Genomic DNA, 14,739 nt, shown 5'->3' on the forward strand with positions numbered 1-14,739 from the left:
ACGGCCGGCCGACACAGGCCACACCGCATCCACGACCGAAGCACTCAACCAAGCCACCCCGCTCGGTTTTACACACCGGCCAACCTCGAGCGTCGACCTGAAAATACCCGAAAATTGATTTGTTGCAGGAACCGCCACCGTGAATATGGATTCTTTGCTCGTGGGGGCCCTGATTGTGGCCGTCACGCCTGCATTGTATATTTGCCTCGGACCCCTCGCAGCGTCGCAATTGCCCGCTCTCGAGAACAAGAGGGTCTGCCTCTTGATCGCGCACCCAGACGATGAGGCCATGTTCTTTGCGCCGACCGTCCTCGCTCTTACGCGACCGGAGACGGGCAACCATGTCAAGATTTTGTGTCTGAGTTCAGGTAGGAGAAGAATGATCACCGCGGGGTGCGACAGGTGGGGCAATCGAGCGCAATGGCTGACAAGGGGGGCAACCGTATAGGTGACGCCGATGGCCTCGGAGAAACTCGCAAGAAGGAGTTGGTGAAGAGCGGCATGAAGTTGGGCTTGCGCCAGGAGCAGGATGTTTTTGTTATTGACAGCCCGTAAGTCTTTGGCCCACCCGGCTGCGCTCACCAGCCTTGTGTGCGACAACACAAACTGACTAGTTTCTGCAGTGATTTCAGGGACTCCATGACCGCCACCTGGGATAAAACCAAGGTCGCTACACTCCTGAACCGCGCCTTTGCGCCTCACTCTGCTCGCCAGCGAGCTGCTGGCGAGGAACCGGATGCCAACATCGACATCTTAATCACTTTCGACTCGACCGGAGTCTCTTCCCACCCGAACCACATCTCTCTCTACCATGGTGCCCGCACCTTCATCTCCACTCTGACCGATAACGGCCGCTGGCGCTCGCCCGTGGACATGTACACACTGACTTCAGTAAACTTCTTGCGCAAGTACAGCACATTCCTCGATGCGGTACCAACAATTTTATCATGGGCGATCACGCCAGGAAGCAACCCGCCGAAGCCGCCAAAGAAGCTACCGAAACCCAAAAAGGAGAAGGAAGATAGCGACGACGATTCCGACTCGGATGAGGATGAGTCGGACATTGAGTACCACCCAAGCCGGCTGGTGTTTATGAACAACTTTGGTCCCAAGGGTGGATATTCCACGGCGTGGGCCGCCATGACCATGGCGCATAAGAGCCAGATGGTCTGGTTCCGGTACGGCTGGATCACCCTCAGCAGATACATGGTCATCAACGATCTACGATTGGAGAAGGTCGAGGACATGCCTCCGGTCGAGATGCCAGTGATCGAGGCGCCGCCAGAGGCCAAGCGATCCGAGAGCAAGCGGTCCGAAACCAGGCACCGCGAGAGGAAGCACTCTGAGTCGTCTAAGAAGGAGGAGACCAAGGAGCGGGAGTCCAAGAGGTCTGAGAAGTCTGAGGGCAAGCAGCGTGAGAGCAAGAGGGAGGAAACGAAGCACCGCGAATCTAAGAAGGACGAGACGAAGCACCGCGAGAGCAAGCACGCCGAGCCCAAGAAGGAGGAGACCAAGGAGCGAGAGTCAAAGAAGGAAGACACCAAGGAGCGCGAGTCTAGGAAGGCCGAGAAGGCTGAGAAGGCCGAGAAGGTCGAGAAGACCGAGAAGGCTGAGAAGTCCGAGAAGCGGGAGGGCAAGCAGGTCGAGTTCGCCCCTATCGAGTCGGTCGAAACCAAATTCTTCGAGGTGCCAAAGGAGGAGACCAAGGAGCGCGAGTCCAAGAGGTCGGAGAAGCGTGAGAGCCGGCACTCGGAGTCCAAGAAGGAGGAGAAGGAGGATGCCAAGGAGCGTGAGGCCAGGAAGGCCGAGAAGGCCGAGAAGCGTGAGCGTGAGCGTGAACGCGAGCGTGAGAGCAAGAGAGAGGAGAAGGAGGATGCCAAGGAGCGCGAAGCCAGGAAAGCCGAGAAGCGTGAGCGCGAGCGTGAGCGTGAGCGTGAGAGAGAGCGTGAGCAGAGACACTCTGAGAAGCGCGAGAGCAGACACTCCAGCAGCAGACACTCTTCGAGTGGACTTCCCGGAGCCAGCCTCCCCGACGCTAGGCGCTCCGAGCCCAGCTTGAGACACCCTGCCGGCAGCCTCCCTGAAGCCAGCCGCTCCGAGAGCAGACTTCTCGACCCCAGACACTCTGAGAGCTCTCACCCCCCGTCCAGCAGCAGATACGTCGAAGGCAGACACTCTTCGAGCAAGCGCTCCTCCAGCAGACACTCCGAGAGCAGCAGAATCTCTTCTAGCAGCCACTCTGAGCGCAGACACCGCGACAGCAACCGCGACGGACACCGCAGACGTTCCTCCAGCAAGGTCTCCAGAACCGGCAGCGAGAGATCTTACGCCAGCAGATCTTAAGGGAATCGACAGAACAGCCATGACGAGTCACGAAGGTAAGGGATGAGAAAAAAAAAGAGAGAGAGAAAGAGAGGCGCATATACCACCAGAGAAGAAAAGTCGAAAAAAAACGGCACAAACATACCCCCTCCGTCCAACCCACCCACACCATCCCCTCCACCACGTTCATGAGCAGGCGTTCGTATCATGAAGCTTACGCATGTCTTTTTTTCTTCTTTTTCTTGTTTTTCATCTGGCTTTTCCTGATTTTCTTCGCGGCCCACGACACGACAACGACAAAAATCACCACACGATATATGCAGAGAAAAGCTTTTACAAAACCCGAAGAAAAAAGATTCCCCTCCAAGAGAAAAAAGAGAGAGAAAAGGTCATCTAGCGTTGGCGGCTAAATTGAAAGACAAAAGAGAAAATACACCGACGGCATAGCATCATGTATGAACCGAACAGATCTGTAGGAACGAATATTGTTAAAAATCATTTTGCGTCCCTCATGAGTGCGTGAGTGAGGAGCTACATCCACCCTTGCGTGGTCTGAGTGAGTACGTAACAGTCATCCTACAGCAGTCCAATCGCGACTCTCAAATGTCACTTTGGCAAGGTCACTCAGACGTGGTGAAGTGCTGAAAATTTTGATCTCAGATTCGACTCTATTTTATATGCATATGGTCCTCTCTCTATCCTTTATGCGACAACTGCCATATATGCAACGTCTTGTGCCTCACCAAAGCAGGCTCCTCAGCACTAGCCTCTTCTTGAGTCCGCTCTTCTGTATTCTCCACGCCTCCTCATTCAGCGCGCGGCCAAACGACTCGTGGTCTTCATCCACCACTCCCTCGTCGGCGTATGTAAGCCCCTTCTCCAGCTGTCCGAAAACACGGTCCGTCCGTTTCCGCACCATCTCCTTCGTCCATCGGTTGAGCCTAATCGTCGTCGTCTCATACAATTGCTTGCCCGACTCCATTACCACCGGGATCAGCGGGCGTTCCTCGCCCTCCTGGGCCTCGTCAGCCCCGAGATGGGTGTGCTTGGGCTTAGTCCGATCGGGAACGCGTAACGCTGTGGGCGGACTTCGGGTCACTTGCGAGGTCCAGGAATGTCTCATGGAATTCTGCGGCGTCTCGAGCCTTACGGTACCGCCGCTCGTCTTATACGTGGCCGGGTTCGGTAGGAAGTCCTTGAACTCGGCGACAAAGGCGGGGACCGTCCGCGACGAGAAGGCCTCATTAGACCGATGGAGCTTACTGGACGTCTCAAGCCAAGTCCAGCACCATACTTCTATGGCGAACCATGTAATGTGCTGCTTCACTTTTGCCCGCATGTGGCGTGTAACAGCTTCTGGCGGCGCCGATCTGTATAGCCTCTCGAAAAGAGCTGTCTCCACGTCCTGGCAAGTCGATTCGTAAATGGCGACGCCACGGCGCATCTCTTCCCGTGCTCTCTCAACTTGGCGAGATGCGATGAGGTTCTTGACGTAGATGTCCAAGTCCTTGAATTCGGGCTCAACTGGAGTCGCAGACCATCCGTGCTCTCCAGATAACATCATGTGCCAGACATCGAGAACATCTTCAGGGGCGACGATCCTGTTGGGGTCTCCGAGAATCTTGTACTCGGTCGAGGCCGGCTTGGAAGCAATGACGTGCGTCCATTCGAGGAGCAAAGACCATGTCTCCCGTGGAATCGGGACTTGATATTTGTGTGACAGAAAAATCATCAGCTTCCGGGCAAGAATGACGTGGCCGGTGCATCCCAATGCATCGACAAGGGCATTCATTACGCGTAAGTTGGGCCTGAACAAGAGACCACGGTCTAGCACGCCTCCAACGATGTCAGTATCGCGGTGACTCTTAAAGTCAGTCAAACTGATCCTCCAAGTCGACCACAACTGGCGGAGTAGCTCCCTCAAAGATCCTGCTCTACCGCAGGCAATGAAGTACGTAGATAGAATATCGCGGTCGACGGTCAGGCGCCTCTTCTTGACGGCGCTGTAGGTACGCCGGATCGGTTGATGTAGACTGAGGACTCTGTGCAAGTCGTGCGTTGGCTGATTAGGCGATCGTCCGTAATACGAGCGTTGGTGTGCGAAGATATTCAGGCGCAACCTGTCCAGGCGATACAACAGCTTCTTCTTGGCGAAGCGCTTCCTGTGGCCTGTCAAATCGCGAGGTCGCATGCGGACTCTGGCAAGATCACGTTGCATGTAAATCGGCTCAGTGAGAAATCGGGCCTTCATGAACTCGTTGTACGCCATCCCACTACCAGCAGTCTTGGTCTGCCCCCCTTCCCTTGACTGCTTCCAGATAACCTTTGCGGTCTCGATATCCGATGCAGCGCCGGCGCATCGTAGGAGCACAATGTAATCAGACAGGGTCAGATCTCGGCCTTGTTTTTGACGCAAGTCGAGAACCGAGCGAATTAGCTGTAGCGTGTTGTAGTAAAGCTTGCGGACGCCAAATTCGTTGTCGAGAGATGCAACAGGGCTGAAGTACCCCAGCGCCCTCGAGATGCGGAACCCGTTGGTGACATCGGCTCGCGAGGCAATCCGGAAAGGATCCAGTGATCGCACGAGCTCCGAAAAGGCAGTCGCCGGCAGAGCGATGAGGGCCTCCATGACCTTGTATGGTTCGTCATGTGTACCCAGCGCCTTGAGCTCCATGAAAATGTCCATGGTTCTCTGCGACTGGACCGCGCTCAGCAACTTGTCCAGGATCCCGTCCTTTGTCGGTTTCTTGCTCGGTTCGAAGACCTCGCGAAGGGTACTCGCTTGAGAATATCGTCTTCCTGGACTCGAGACATTCGGAGAAGGCTGCTTTGGTGAAGCCCTCGCGGTCGAGGCCACGGTGTGGAGGGTTTGGTGTCTTTGAAGGCATCGTCGTAGTCGCGCAGCATGGACGCGGGAGGGGGTGCCGCGAGGAGGAGGATGGAGCTGAAGGAGCTGCCGAAGGCCATTGGCCTTGGCAGAAGGTGTCATGATGCAGAGGAGGAACGTGTTGGTCGAAGCATTGGACAATCAGGGTCGTTCTGGCGCAGCAGAAGGTGGTGGGCGCAAAAGATGCAGCGACGAGAAGATGGAAAACAGCTTGCGGTCTGGGCGGAAGAAGAAAATAACAGTCGCAAGCTGTCCCTCCTCCTCCTCACCTACCAACCTACCCTCCTCCTCACGGGTGCGCCCCCTCAAGCGAGGTGAGGAGGCGCGCAGGGCAAGCATGGAAGCTAATACCTGCCTACCTTACCAGCCGGGTATGCGAAGGCAGGTACCTCCCAGCAGCAGACGGGAGCACCTCCCTTGGCTTTACCCCGACTTTCCAGGGCATCGCTCCTCCCCTCCTCGCGTGCTCTTACACACAGCACCTGCCGATGGCTGCTTTAGGGCCCTGCTCCCTTCCAGTCCGCCCCGTGCCACCCCTGGACAGCGGACGGGAAGCGCTGGGGCTGCTGGGGCAGGACCCAGTGCGGCCCACTTTCCGGCGAGCCGTTGCACGGCTGCTGCCCATTGTGGGCTGTTTTATCGGAACATTATTACGACGGCCGCCGACGCCGCTGGCCAATGAGCTTGGGGCGACGAAAATGCACAACTCTGAGGGTGATGTGTGCCTGGACCCACCATTGCTCTCGGCCATCCCAGTTGAGCTGCCGCCTCTCCGTCGATATACGCGCTTCCGACCCGATTGAACGACATCCTTCCTGACCCTACCGAGCCCGCTCTTTCTTTATCTCACCATGGCGGACGTTGGCGACGAGACCTCCCACGTCCAGGAGCCTCTTGACCTGGTCAAGCTCCTGCTCGATGAGGTAGTTTTCGTCAAGCTCAGAGGCGACCGTGAGCTTAAGGGCCGGCTTCATGTGAGTTTTGCAAATGTCGGGGCTTCCTTCACACTCGCTGACCATTGAATTGCAGGCATACGACAGTCATTGCAACTTGGTGCTGGGGGAGGTCGAGGAGACCATCTACGTCGTCGATGAGGATGAGGAGGAAGAGGAGGTGAAGGTGAGATGAGAGACGAGACCTCCATCCCGGCCATCACCCACTAACTAAAGGTTCTAGACCATCAGCCGCAAGTCTGAGATGCTGTTTGTTCGAGGTATGTTGTCTCTGTGGCGCGCTCGTGAAGCCAGTATCTGACCCTTTGCAGGCGATAGTGTCGTTCTCATCTCCCCTCAGGGATCTTCATAGCATGCTCAAGATCGAGCACAACTCATTACACCAATTGAAATCAACCTCCGTCATACCAAAGCGGATACGTCTGGGCCGATGGCCATCTCTTCAACATATCATGCTCTGAGCTTCCCGCCCAGTCGAACAAGCCACCCGTGCCATCAATACCACTACTGCTATGCTTTCATACCTACCCTGCTCGAAGCTTGGTTTGACCATCGGAGGCCTCTATTTGCACACTGCACATCACCTCTCCGAAACTTGCTAAAGGGCAGTGTAGGGAGGTTTTGCTCCTCAGCTGAGGACTATTCAACTGGTTTGCAAGGCGACTTGGCGCGCTGATTAGATGGGGTTCTTGATTCGGTATCGCTTATTCCAAGATAGAGAAAATTATACCAATGGAACGCAATGATTACCATCCACGCTGTTCTTAATGACTCGTCAGTCTCGTTTCTTTTCCCAGGACTATGTTGACCATGGCACGAACAAGACATGGAGTTGACAGAAGCAGCCCCACAGACGGCGCAACAAACCCGGATGGAGGTAAATACAAAGTGGAAGCTCTCGTTCTGCCTTGACTCACTAATCGAGCGGCTCTCCTCGTAACTTCTGCCCAGTTCGGGGGCCATGCGTAGAGTCACCAACTATGGGGGCAGCGGGGCTTTAAGGCTGAGCTGAGCTGAGCTGGTGAAGCGTGGGACGAACGCAGGACACAATCCGGGGCTGCGTCAAACAGGTGCATTCCTGTTGGCTCGTGCCAAAGCTCTTATCGATAAGCCCCGCCGAGTTACTCATAGAAGCTGCTGCTTTGACTACTCTCGGTTGGTGAATGAGGCCAATTGCTGGATCAATTGAATAGCAGGTGGCGTCAACGTTCTGGAAAGTGATTGTTAAGGATGATACTCCAGTACAGTGAGACTCGAAATATTTATTCCAAGGGGAAATGCGAAGCAGAAAACGACATCAAGGTAGATGGCGACTTAGTCACAGCCGATTGCAGCCGGTCGCGGTTCTGTAAAGCAGCGGCGCAACGGATCAGCTTGTGGCCCCCCCTGGCCGGGGTGGGGAGCCAGCAGCGGCAGTGGTCTGTCCTCCTCGGGCCCTCAATTGTCACTGCTCTTTGACTTCGCCGCCTCGAGTCAATCTATGACTCTTTTTTCCATTTGCCAAAGACACCCAATCTAGGTACTGCATCAGCCTTAAAACAACGTGCCGCTCTTCGACCCATCGCCACTCTACCTCTCACCTCCATCATTTCTAGCGTCATTGTCTCCCAAGCTTTGGACAGAGAGTAACGGCGACGCTACATCCAATGATCATCAGGATACGAACGTGAACGCGCCTTCATCACTCCAACATGACGACAAAAAACATCAAATCATTACCGCACGAGAAGCGCAGGGGCGAGGCTGCCCTTAGCGACTTTGCCGACTACGTCGAGAAACAGCAAGCCCTGCGATATCCCTCCGCCGCGAAGTCGACCGATGCCAAAGCCGCCACCGCCGCGGCGGCTGGCACCGAGCACCAGCATGCCGAACTTGACGAGCTCTTCGACACCCTCGACCTCGCTGATGCCGCCGGCCCTGGCGTCCGTCTCAAAGACCTCCTCCTGGCTGCCGACGCCGACAACGACGACGAATCCCTGAAGAAGCTGGAGGACATACTCAACGAGAGGATAACCGAAGGCCACGGCGAGACCGTCTTCGAGCTGGGCTTCGAGAACAATGGTGATTCCATGGCTCTGTCGTTGGAGCAATGGAACGCCGCGTACACAAGAGTTCAGGAGGCGGCGAAGAGGATACGAGCCCGTTGTCAGTTGCTCATCACCAAGAATGTCGGCGGCGACGTCGAAGCTCCGAGTGCCAAATCGGGCAAGGACAGTCACTGCAGCGGCAAGATCATGATCCGTCAGACCCCCGCGACCGTCGAGGATGTTATCGAGACGAGGATAGCCGTCGTTGGCAATGGTACGTCGGCCTCATCCATCTGCTGTGTTTTTTCCTTCGTGCTTCCGCTCTGGTTTCGCCTTTGGCCCTTTTGCGTGGTCCTGCTTTATTGCCCCTCACCCACTGAATATGACTGACCGATATATGACAGTCGACGCAGGAAAAAGCTCTCTCTTGGGTGTGTTAGTCAAAGGCGACCTCGACGATGGCAGAGGTAGAGCACGAGTCAACCTCTTCAGACACAAGCACGAGATCGAGACGGGGAGAACCAGCTCTGTGGGCATGGAGATATTAGGGTTCGATACCGTTGGAGAGGTCGTCACCTCTGACACCCCTGGGCGCAAGCTGTCCTGGGAGGAGATTGGGAAGCGGAGCGCAAAAGTCATCACCTTCACCGATTTGGCTGGTCATGAGAAGTACCTGCGCACCACCGTCTTTGGCCTGCTCTCGAGCAGCCCCAATTACTGCTTGCTCATGGTAGCGGCCAACAACGGGCTGATCGGTATGAGCAAAGAGCACTTGGGCATCGCTCTCGCTCTCAACGTGCCGGTGATGGTCGTTGTCACCAAGATCGACATTTGCCCGCCCCAGATTCTGGAGCAGACCATCAGCCAAATCACCAAGATCCTCAAGTCTCCTGGGGCCCGCAAGATTCCCATCTTCATCAAGGATCGCGAGGAGTGCATAAACACTGCCACTCAATTCATCAGCCAGAGGATATGCCCCGTCTTCCAGGTCTCCAACGTCACTGGCGAGAACCTCAACCTAGTCCGGACATTCCTCAACATCCTGCCGCATCACGGCCGATATGACTCCGAGGCGCCGTTCGAGTTCCACATCAATGATACCTTCTCTGTGCCGTTCGTTGGCACTGTTGTCTCTGGAATCATCAAGTCGGGTGTCATCCACACTGGAGATAACGTCCTTGTCGGCCCAGACTCGTTGGGCAACTTCGTTCCAACCAGTGTGCGCTCCATTGAGCGGAAGCGCCTTGGAGTTCCTGCCGCATCTGCTGGCCAGTCTGCCAGTTTTGCGCTGAAAAAGTTGAGGCGAAAAGACGTCCGGAAGGGTATGGTGGTTCTGCCAAAACTTGAGGGTCAGCCCGCCCCCAAGGTGCACCGAGAGTTCATTGCTGAGGGTGAGTCATCTCCGTTCCATTTCTTGCGTTCCATGACTGTACACTGTCCCTGTCGTTTTCTGACATCGTCGCCGATCTCTGACTTCGTTGTTGGTGTCTGGCTTCGCCGTCCGTTCGTGGCTGTGCCTTCTCTGGCGTTGTCGACGCAGTCCTTATCCTTGTCCCCAATTCCCCTGCCGGTTTTGTTGTCTGCCAACGCAATGTACTGACTAGCTCAGTGTTAATTCTCTCCCATGCGACAACCATTAAAACAAAGTATCAAGCGATGCTTCACGTTGGCCCTGTGTCGCAGACGTGCGCAATAATAGACGTCGACCGCCCTTACATCCGAACGGGCGACAGGGCAACGGTGGCCTTCCGTTTCGTGCAGAGACCGGAGTATCTTGCTCCTGGGGATAGGTTGTTGTTCCGCGAGGGCAGAACCAAGGGTCTCGGAATCGTCAAATCGGTTGGATACGACCCGAACAAGCCATTATATCCTCATGGCGACGCCGAGAGCGGTGGGGTGACTAACAGTGGGAACGACGAGGAAAAGCCAGCAAACGGCCAAGAGGTCAGCGTTGGTGCTTAAACAGGCGACGTCCTATTTTGATTGCGGCACCGCTACTGTATGTCTGATGGCTCTGCTGTCGTTGTTGCTAATCCCACTCCGTTGACTCACTTGTCCTCGGTCACTGCCGAACACAGGAGACGGAGTCGCCATTGCACGACAAAAGTAGAGCCTCTCTAGCCGAGGCCTAGGGAGGAAGAGGACTATTGTTGCGGGAAGGCAGACACTGAGAACAGCGGGCCGGGCTATCCTTGTACGATTATTTACGGAGCGTTCCTTTTCTCAGTATGCATTGGGTTTTGGTGATACCAGGTATATACATTCAGGAGGTACAGCGAGTACCTCACACATTCATTCCTTTATAATGCACTCATGATCACATTTCGGATGTCTACTCATTCATGCCAATTCTTGAAGTGCTCATTCACAGTCCGCAACTCTCCGCCATCTTCCTCGGGAAATCTACCAATCTGGCCTCCCACCGTCCTCTCCACCTAGGCTCGATGAAATCACAGATTGCCAGTGTCTCCAGCACAGCACGCCTCCACATCCACCAATACCTTCGGTTACAGACCCTAGCAAACCAATACGCCAGCATCAGCATCGCCCTCTCATCCTTGTGCTCCAGCAGCCCCTTAAACCGCGGATCCAGCTTGCTCAGAAACGTCAAGAACGGCTTCGCCTCCTCCGGCGACCCGGGCTTCGCCGTCCGCCCCCAACACGCCGCCAACGACTCCGCCGCCGTCCAGTACGGGTTATCCTCCGGCAGCCCCTCCTCCAGCTTGTACAGCTCGCAGAACCCGTCGGGGAGGTTCGCGCGCATGAACGCCACGTCCTCGGCGCCAAACCTCAGTTTCGAGGCGGGGAGGAGGACGTGCGTGTACAGCTCGTTCGCGACGTCGCGGAAGATGCCCTCGGAGCGCAGCGGGTCCGCCAGGCGCCAGACCTGCTTCTTGCCGTCGCCTAGCTTCAGCCAGTCGAGGTCCTCCCAGCAGGGCGGGCGGAGGGGCCAGGCGTCGCGGGGAGAGGCGATGTCGGAGGTGTTGGCGAAGGAGGCGACGCCGACGAAGGCGGCGGCGACCCAGAGGGCGTCGCGCTCGGCGGGCAGGATAGGCTTGGAGAGCTTGCGGTGGAGGAGGGAGATGGCGCGGTACCAGTGGTAGGTGAAGGCGGGGTTGGCGGTACGTGTGGTAGTTGTGAGGGACATGTCGTGGAGGTGGGTTAGGGCGAGGATGGTGTGCATCACGAAGGGGTGCTGGAACGCGATGGGGAGGGTCTTTCGCTCGTAGATGTCCTTGGTGGTGGGCGTGCCGAAGCTGATGACGGTGCGCTTCTGGAAGCGCTCCAGGAGGCGGACGTCGATGGGTGTTAGTTGGTAGGCCGCGTCCGGGCTTTCGGGGGAGCCGGTGGACGGCAGCGGGGGAGGAAGGGTGCGGGGGAGATAAGACACGGGTTTCCGGGAAAGGGCCGCGGCGGTTTTCACACGGCAAGGGGCTAGGTCTACTTTGAAGGCTACCTCGACCGATAGTGACGCTGCTTCGGAGGAGGGACCGTAGGTGCAGGTCACGCCGTAGTCGAGGCATTTCTTGCAGCGGGGCTTAGATTCGTCGCACTGGAAGAGTATTAGTCACTGACTCCGGGTGCTGGCATCATGTAGGGTAAGGGGTGGGCGAGAGCTGAGAGATGGCACATATTTGGGCGAAGACTTTGGGGGAAGAGGGTACGTACTTTGACTCTGCGCAGCTTGCAGTTCCCGCATCCCTTTCTGGATTTTGTATGGGATTTCCTCTTGCGGACATCACCTCTCGAAGGGGGAATGGAGGAAGTCATTCTTTGGTGTGCCTGCTCCTGTCTGAAACGTCGTTTGTTGTGCGGGTGTCTGTCTGTCTGGGCCCAGGTCCGTAAGCACAGTCGTGAGCACCGCTAGCTCCTCTCGATGCAGTCTCACGGGCGATACAAGTTGACTGTTCAGCAAAGGGCTCAGTTTACAAGTACTGCTTGACGTTGTGTGATACGAACGGAGGCAAGAGGCAAGAAGAAAACAGATCCTACATGGTGAGATCCCGTTTGTCCCTACCGGAGTTTAGGGAGCCCCACCTCCGGGGCCTGGGGCCCGATGGTACGCCCATTGCCGATCGGCCGATCACCCCGGTCCGCCGTCAGCATCGGGGCCCTGATTGGGTGGGTTCGGGGCGCAGATTCCAGTCTAACCTCCGTTCGTATTCCTGAGATCCTTCGAGGCCTGCTGCACGAGTTTTTGAAATGTTGGTTTTTGGACCGGAGAAGAGCTGCGATGTTCTTGGTACGGGAGTAATCAAACTTCAACGAAATTACCTCGATGATTTGACTCGGATCGATTCGATTGCCGACTCGACGTTTGGATCTCAGAAGGACTTTTCAACGGAAGCGTGCATGAAGAGCGCCAACAGCAAGCAACAACGTGGCTCATCACACTTAGCCGTTTATCCATCTTCGGAGGAAAAGAAAAAGCAACAGCTCCGCGCCCGCAAGCTGTACATATCGGGAGGACCGGACAGATTCCATTCCCAATGCGGTCTGCTTCTGCAATCGCGATCGGCTCCGATAGTCGATTTCTGGCGGTTACGTGCATCATCAACGGGTGCTCGCGTTTACGAGGTTGCATCGATGCAAGCGCGCTGTTGTTGGTGGACAGATGCTGGTTCAGTCCGTGGGATAGTCGAGATGGGCTGGGCTGGGCTGCAGGTGAGACAAACATGATGCGGCTCCGTCTTCGCTGCGACGAGATAAGCGACGACTGCGAGAACATGTGTTTGTTCGACAGAATGGGGTGCAGGGGAATGAAGATCGGACGTATCACGCATTTTGCATCGTCGGGAGATCACGTGGAGGATCATGCATGCGACCCTTTTAAAAGCCCAAAAAGGCGATGCTTGAGATGGACTTTTCAGCCAGCAGAGCGACTCGCGGGTTATCGTTGGGACTGATCTCCGTCGTTACGCCCAATGTCATATCCAACAGAACAAGATACCAAAGGATCTCGAACAGCAGCAGTATCATAAGGTAAAGTAAGAAAAGAGTCAAACAACACGCTTTTTGTATATCAGACTGAACTGTTGAGCAGCACTAACAACCTTCCCATATATGACCCGGCATCAACATCTAATTACTTGCCCTCAAACGGCGCCCGCATCCCTTGCTGCATGATCCTCCCCGCCGTCCTCTGCGCCCCCTCAATCACCTTTTGCTTCTGCTCCTCTGGAATCTCGGGATACAATGCCTCCAGCGGCACATCCCTCACGGTAATCTCGGACTTCTCGTGGGTGCCGATCTTCTGCGTCTCGACCACGCTGCCGGCGCCGTACTCGGGCTCCTGCATCACACGCATAATGATGGCGGCACACTCACGCGCCGTCATGTGCACGTCGTCCTTGGTCACCTTCCTGTTCCACTCGGGCTCGAAGATGGGTGTCTATTACAAGGTTCAGCTTCAACTTGGAACATAGAAAAGGGGGAGACGGGAAAGCTCACCAGGACTGCTCCCGGGCATATGGCAGAGTACCTGATCCCGCAGATATCCCTCAGCCCGCCCATGCACTTGACGAAGCTCACGAGCCCGGCCTTACCCGACATGTACAGCGGCGTCTCGAACGAGTGCACATACCCGCCGACGCTCGCCACGGCGACAAAGTTGCCCTGCACGTCCTTGTTCTGCGTCCAGTAGTCCGTGGCCATCTGCGCCAGCCGGATCGGCGCGACCTGGTTGACGGCTATGATGCGGTACTGGCCCACGGCCGCGTCGGCAGGATCCCCGGACTCCGCTGAGATGCCAGGCGGGAACCAGAAGCTGCTCTCCGGGGGTTCGTAGATGCCCGCCACGGCGGCGACGATGTCGACGCGCCCGAAGAGTGCGAGGGTCGTCTCCCAGAGGGACCGCAGCTGCGCCCAGTCGGCGACGTCGGTGCGGTGGAAGTGCGCGGAGGCGGGGCCGCCGGCGGGTGGGGAAGGCGGGCCGCGATACTGGGCGAGGGTCGCCTCGGCTTCCGGGCGGAGGCGGAGGTCGGCCATGACGACGGAGCAGCCTGCCTCGAGGAGGAGCTGGGTCAGGCTATGGCCTATGCCGGAGCCGGCGCCGGTGACGAGGGCGACTTTGCCCCGGACTTCGTAGAAGGACATTGCTGACGAGATATGCAGTGAGGAATAGAATGGGAAACGCAGGAAGAAGATGGGAAACACAGATGACACAGAGGATGACAGGAAGTTAAGATAGAAGGATTACCGTCTCTGGGTATTTGTAGCTCGTCGGCCTGGACTTGGCCTCGCGTGGGGGGGTTAAGAAGTCCATCTTCAGCTTCCATCCTCACCTCCGCCTGCGCCTGAATGCGCCTAAATTGGCGGGTAGCCGCATCCCGGCAAGTCTTCCAGAAGTCCGGGACGCAATAATGTGATGGGCCGTCTTGTCCTTGCTGCGCTACTTGTGCCCGTCACTTGTTCTTTCTTGAACCAACAAGCAGGTGGTGTGACCAACGCGCATCAGTCCACAGCCATGTCCAGAGATTCCTCGACCGGTGAGGTGCAGGGAGGATGACAAGGTATCGATCCCTCGAGCAGGATGGTAATCGCCTGTTTG

At 56.4% G+C, this 14,739-nt stretch overlaps 5 protein-coding genes across 5 annotated transcripts; 3 read left to right on the forward strand and 2 right to left on the reverse strand.

Moving 5' to 3' along the window:
• Window positions 1-145: 145 nt before the first annotated feature.
• CGCA056_v001875 (N-acetylglucosaminyl-phosphatidylinositol de-N-acetylase) lies at window positions 146-2,343 on the forward strand (the record flags this gene model as incomplete). The annotated part of the gene is made up of 3 exons (XM_037317134.1): window positions 146-368; window positions 449-551; window positions 624-2,343. The coding sequence occupies 3 exons, from the start codon at window positions 146-148 to the stop codon at window positions 2,341-2,343; spliced, it is 2,046 nt and encodes a 681-aa protein (XP_037184405.1).
• Window positions 2,344-3,061: 718 nt separating this feature from the next.
• On the reverse strand, window positions 3,062-5,311 carry CGCA056_v001876 (uncharacterized protein; the record flags this gene model as incomplete). Its single annotated transcript, XM_037317135.1, has 1 exon — window positions 3,062-5,311. The coding sequence occupies one exon, from the start codon at window positions 5,309-5,311 to the stop codon at window positions 3,062-3,064; it is 2,250 nt and encodes a 749-aa protein (XP_037184408.1).
• A 749-nt stretch (window positions 5,312-6,060) lies between these two features.
• lsm3 (putative U6 snRNA-associated Sm-like protein LSm3) lies at window positions 6,061-6,514 on the forward strand (the record flags this gene model as incomplete). Its single annotated transcript, XM_037317136.1, has 4 exons — window positions 6,061-6,183; window positions 6,239-6,328; window positions 6,386-6,422; window positions 6,474-6,514. The coding sequence occupies 4 exons, from the start codon at window positions 6,061-6,063 to the stop codon at window positions 6,512-6,514; spliced, it is 291 nt and encodes a 96-aa protein (XP_037184407.1).
• A 1,339-nt stretch (window positions 6,515-7,853) lies between these two features.
• Gtpbp1 (GTP-binding protein 1) lies at window positions 7,854-10,151 on the forward strand (the record flags this gene model as incomplete). Its single annotated transcript, XM_037317137.1, has 3 exons — window positions 7,854-8,463; window positions 8,594-9,580; window positions 9,799-10,151. The coding sequence occupies 3 exons, from the start codon at window positions 7,854-7,856 to the stop codon at window positions 10,149-10,151; spliced, it is 1,950 nt and encodes a 649-aa protein (XP_037184400.1).
• Window positions 10,152-10,554: 403 nt separating this feature from the next.
• Window positions 10,555-14,285, reverse strand: CGCA056_v001879 (15-hydroxyprostaglandin dehydrogenase; the record flags this gene model as incomplete). Its single annotated transcript, XM_037317138.1, has 3 exons — window positions 10,555-11,742; window positions 13,351-13,581; window positions 13,641-14,285. 3 exons carry the CDS (start codon window positions 14,283-14,285, stop codon window positions 10,555-10,557), a joined length of 2,064 nt encoding a protein of 687 aa, XP_037184399.1.
• Window positions 14,286-14,739: the final 454 nt, after the last annotated feature.

This window comes from Colletotrichum aenigma, assembly GCF_013390185.1.
Source record: "Colletotrichum aenigma strain Cg56 chromosome Unknown KSG_Cg56_contig01, whole genome shotgun sequence".
NCBI classification, from domain to species: Eukaryota; Fungi; Ascomycota; class Sordariomycetes; order Glomerellales; family Glomerellaceae; genus Colletotrichum; species Colletotrichum aenigma.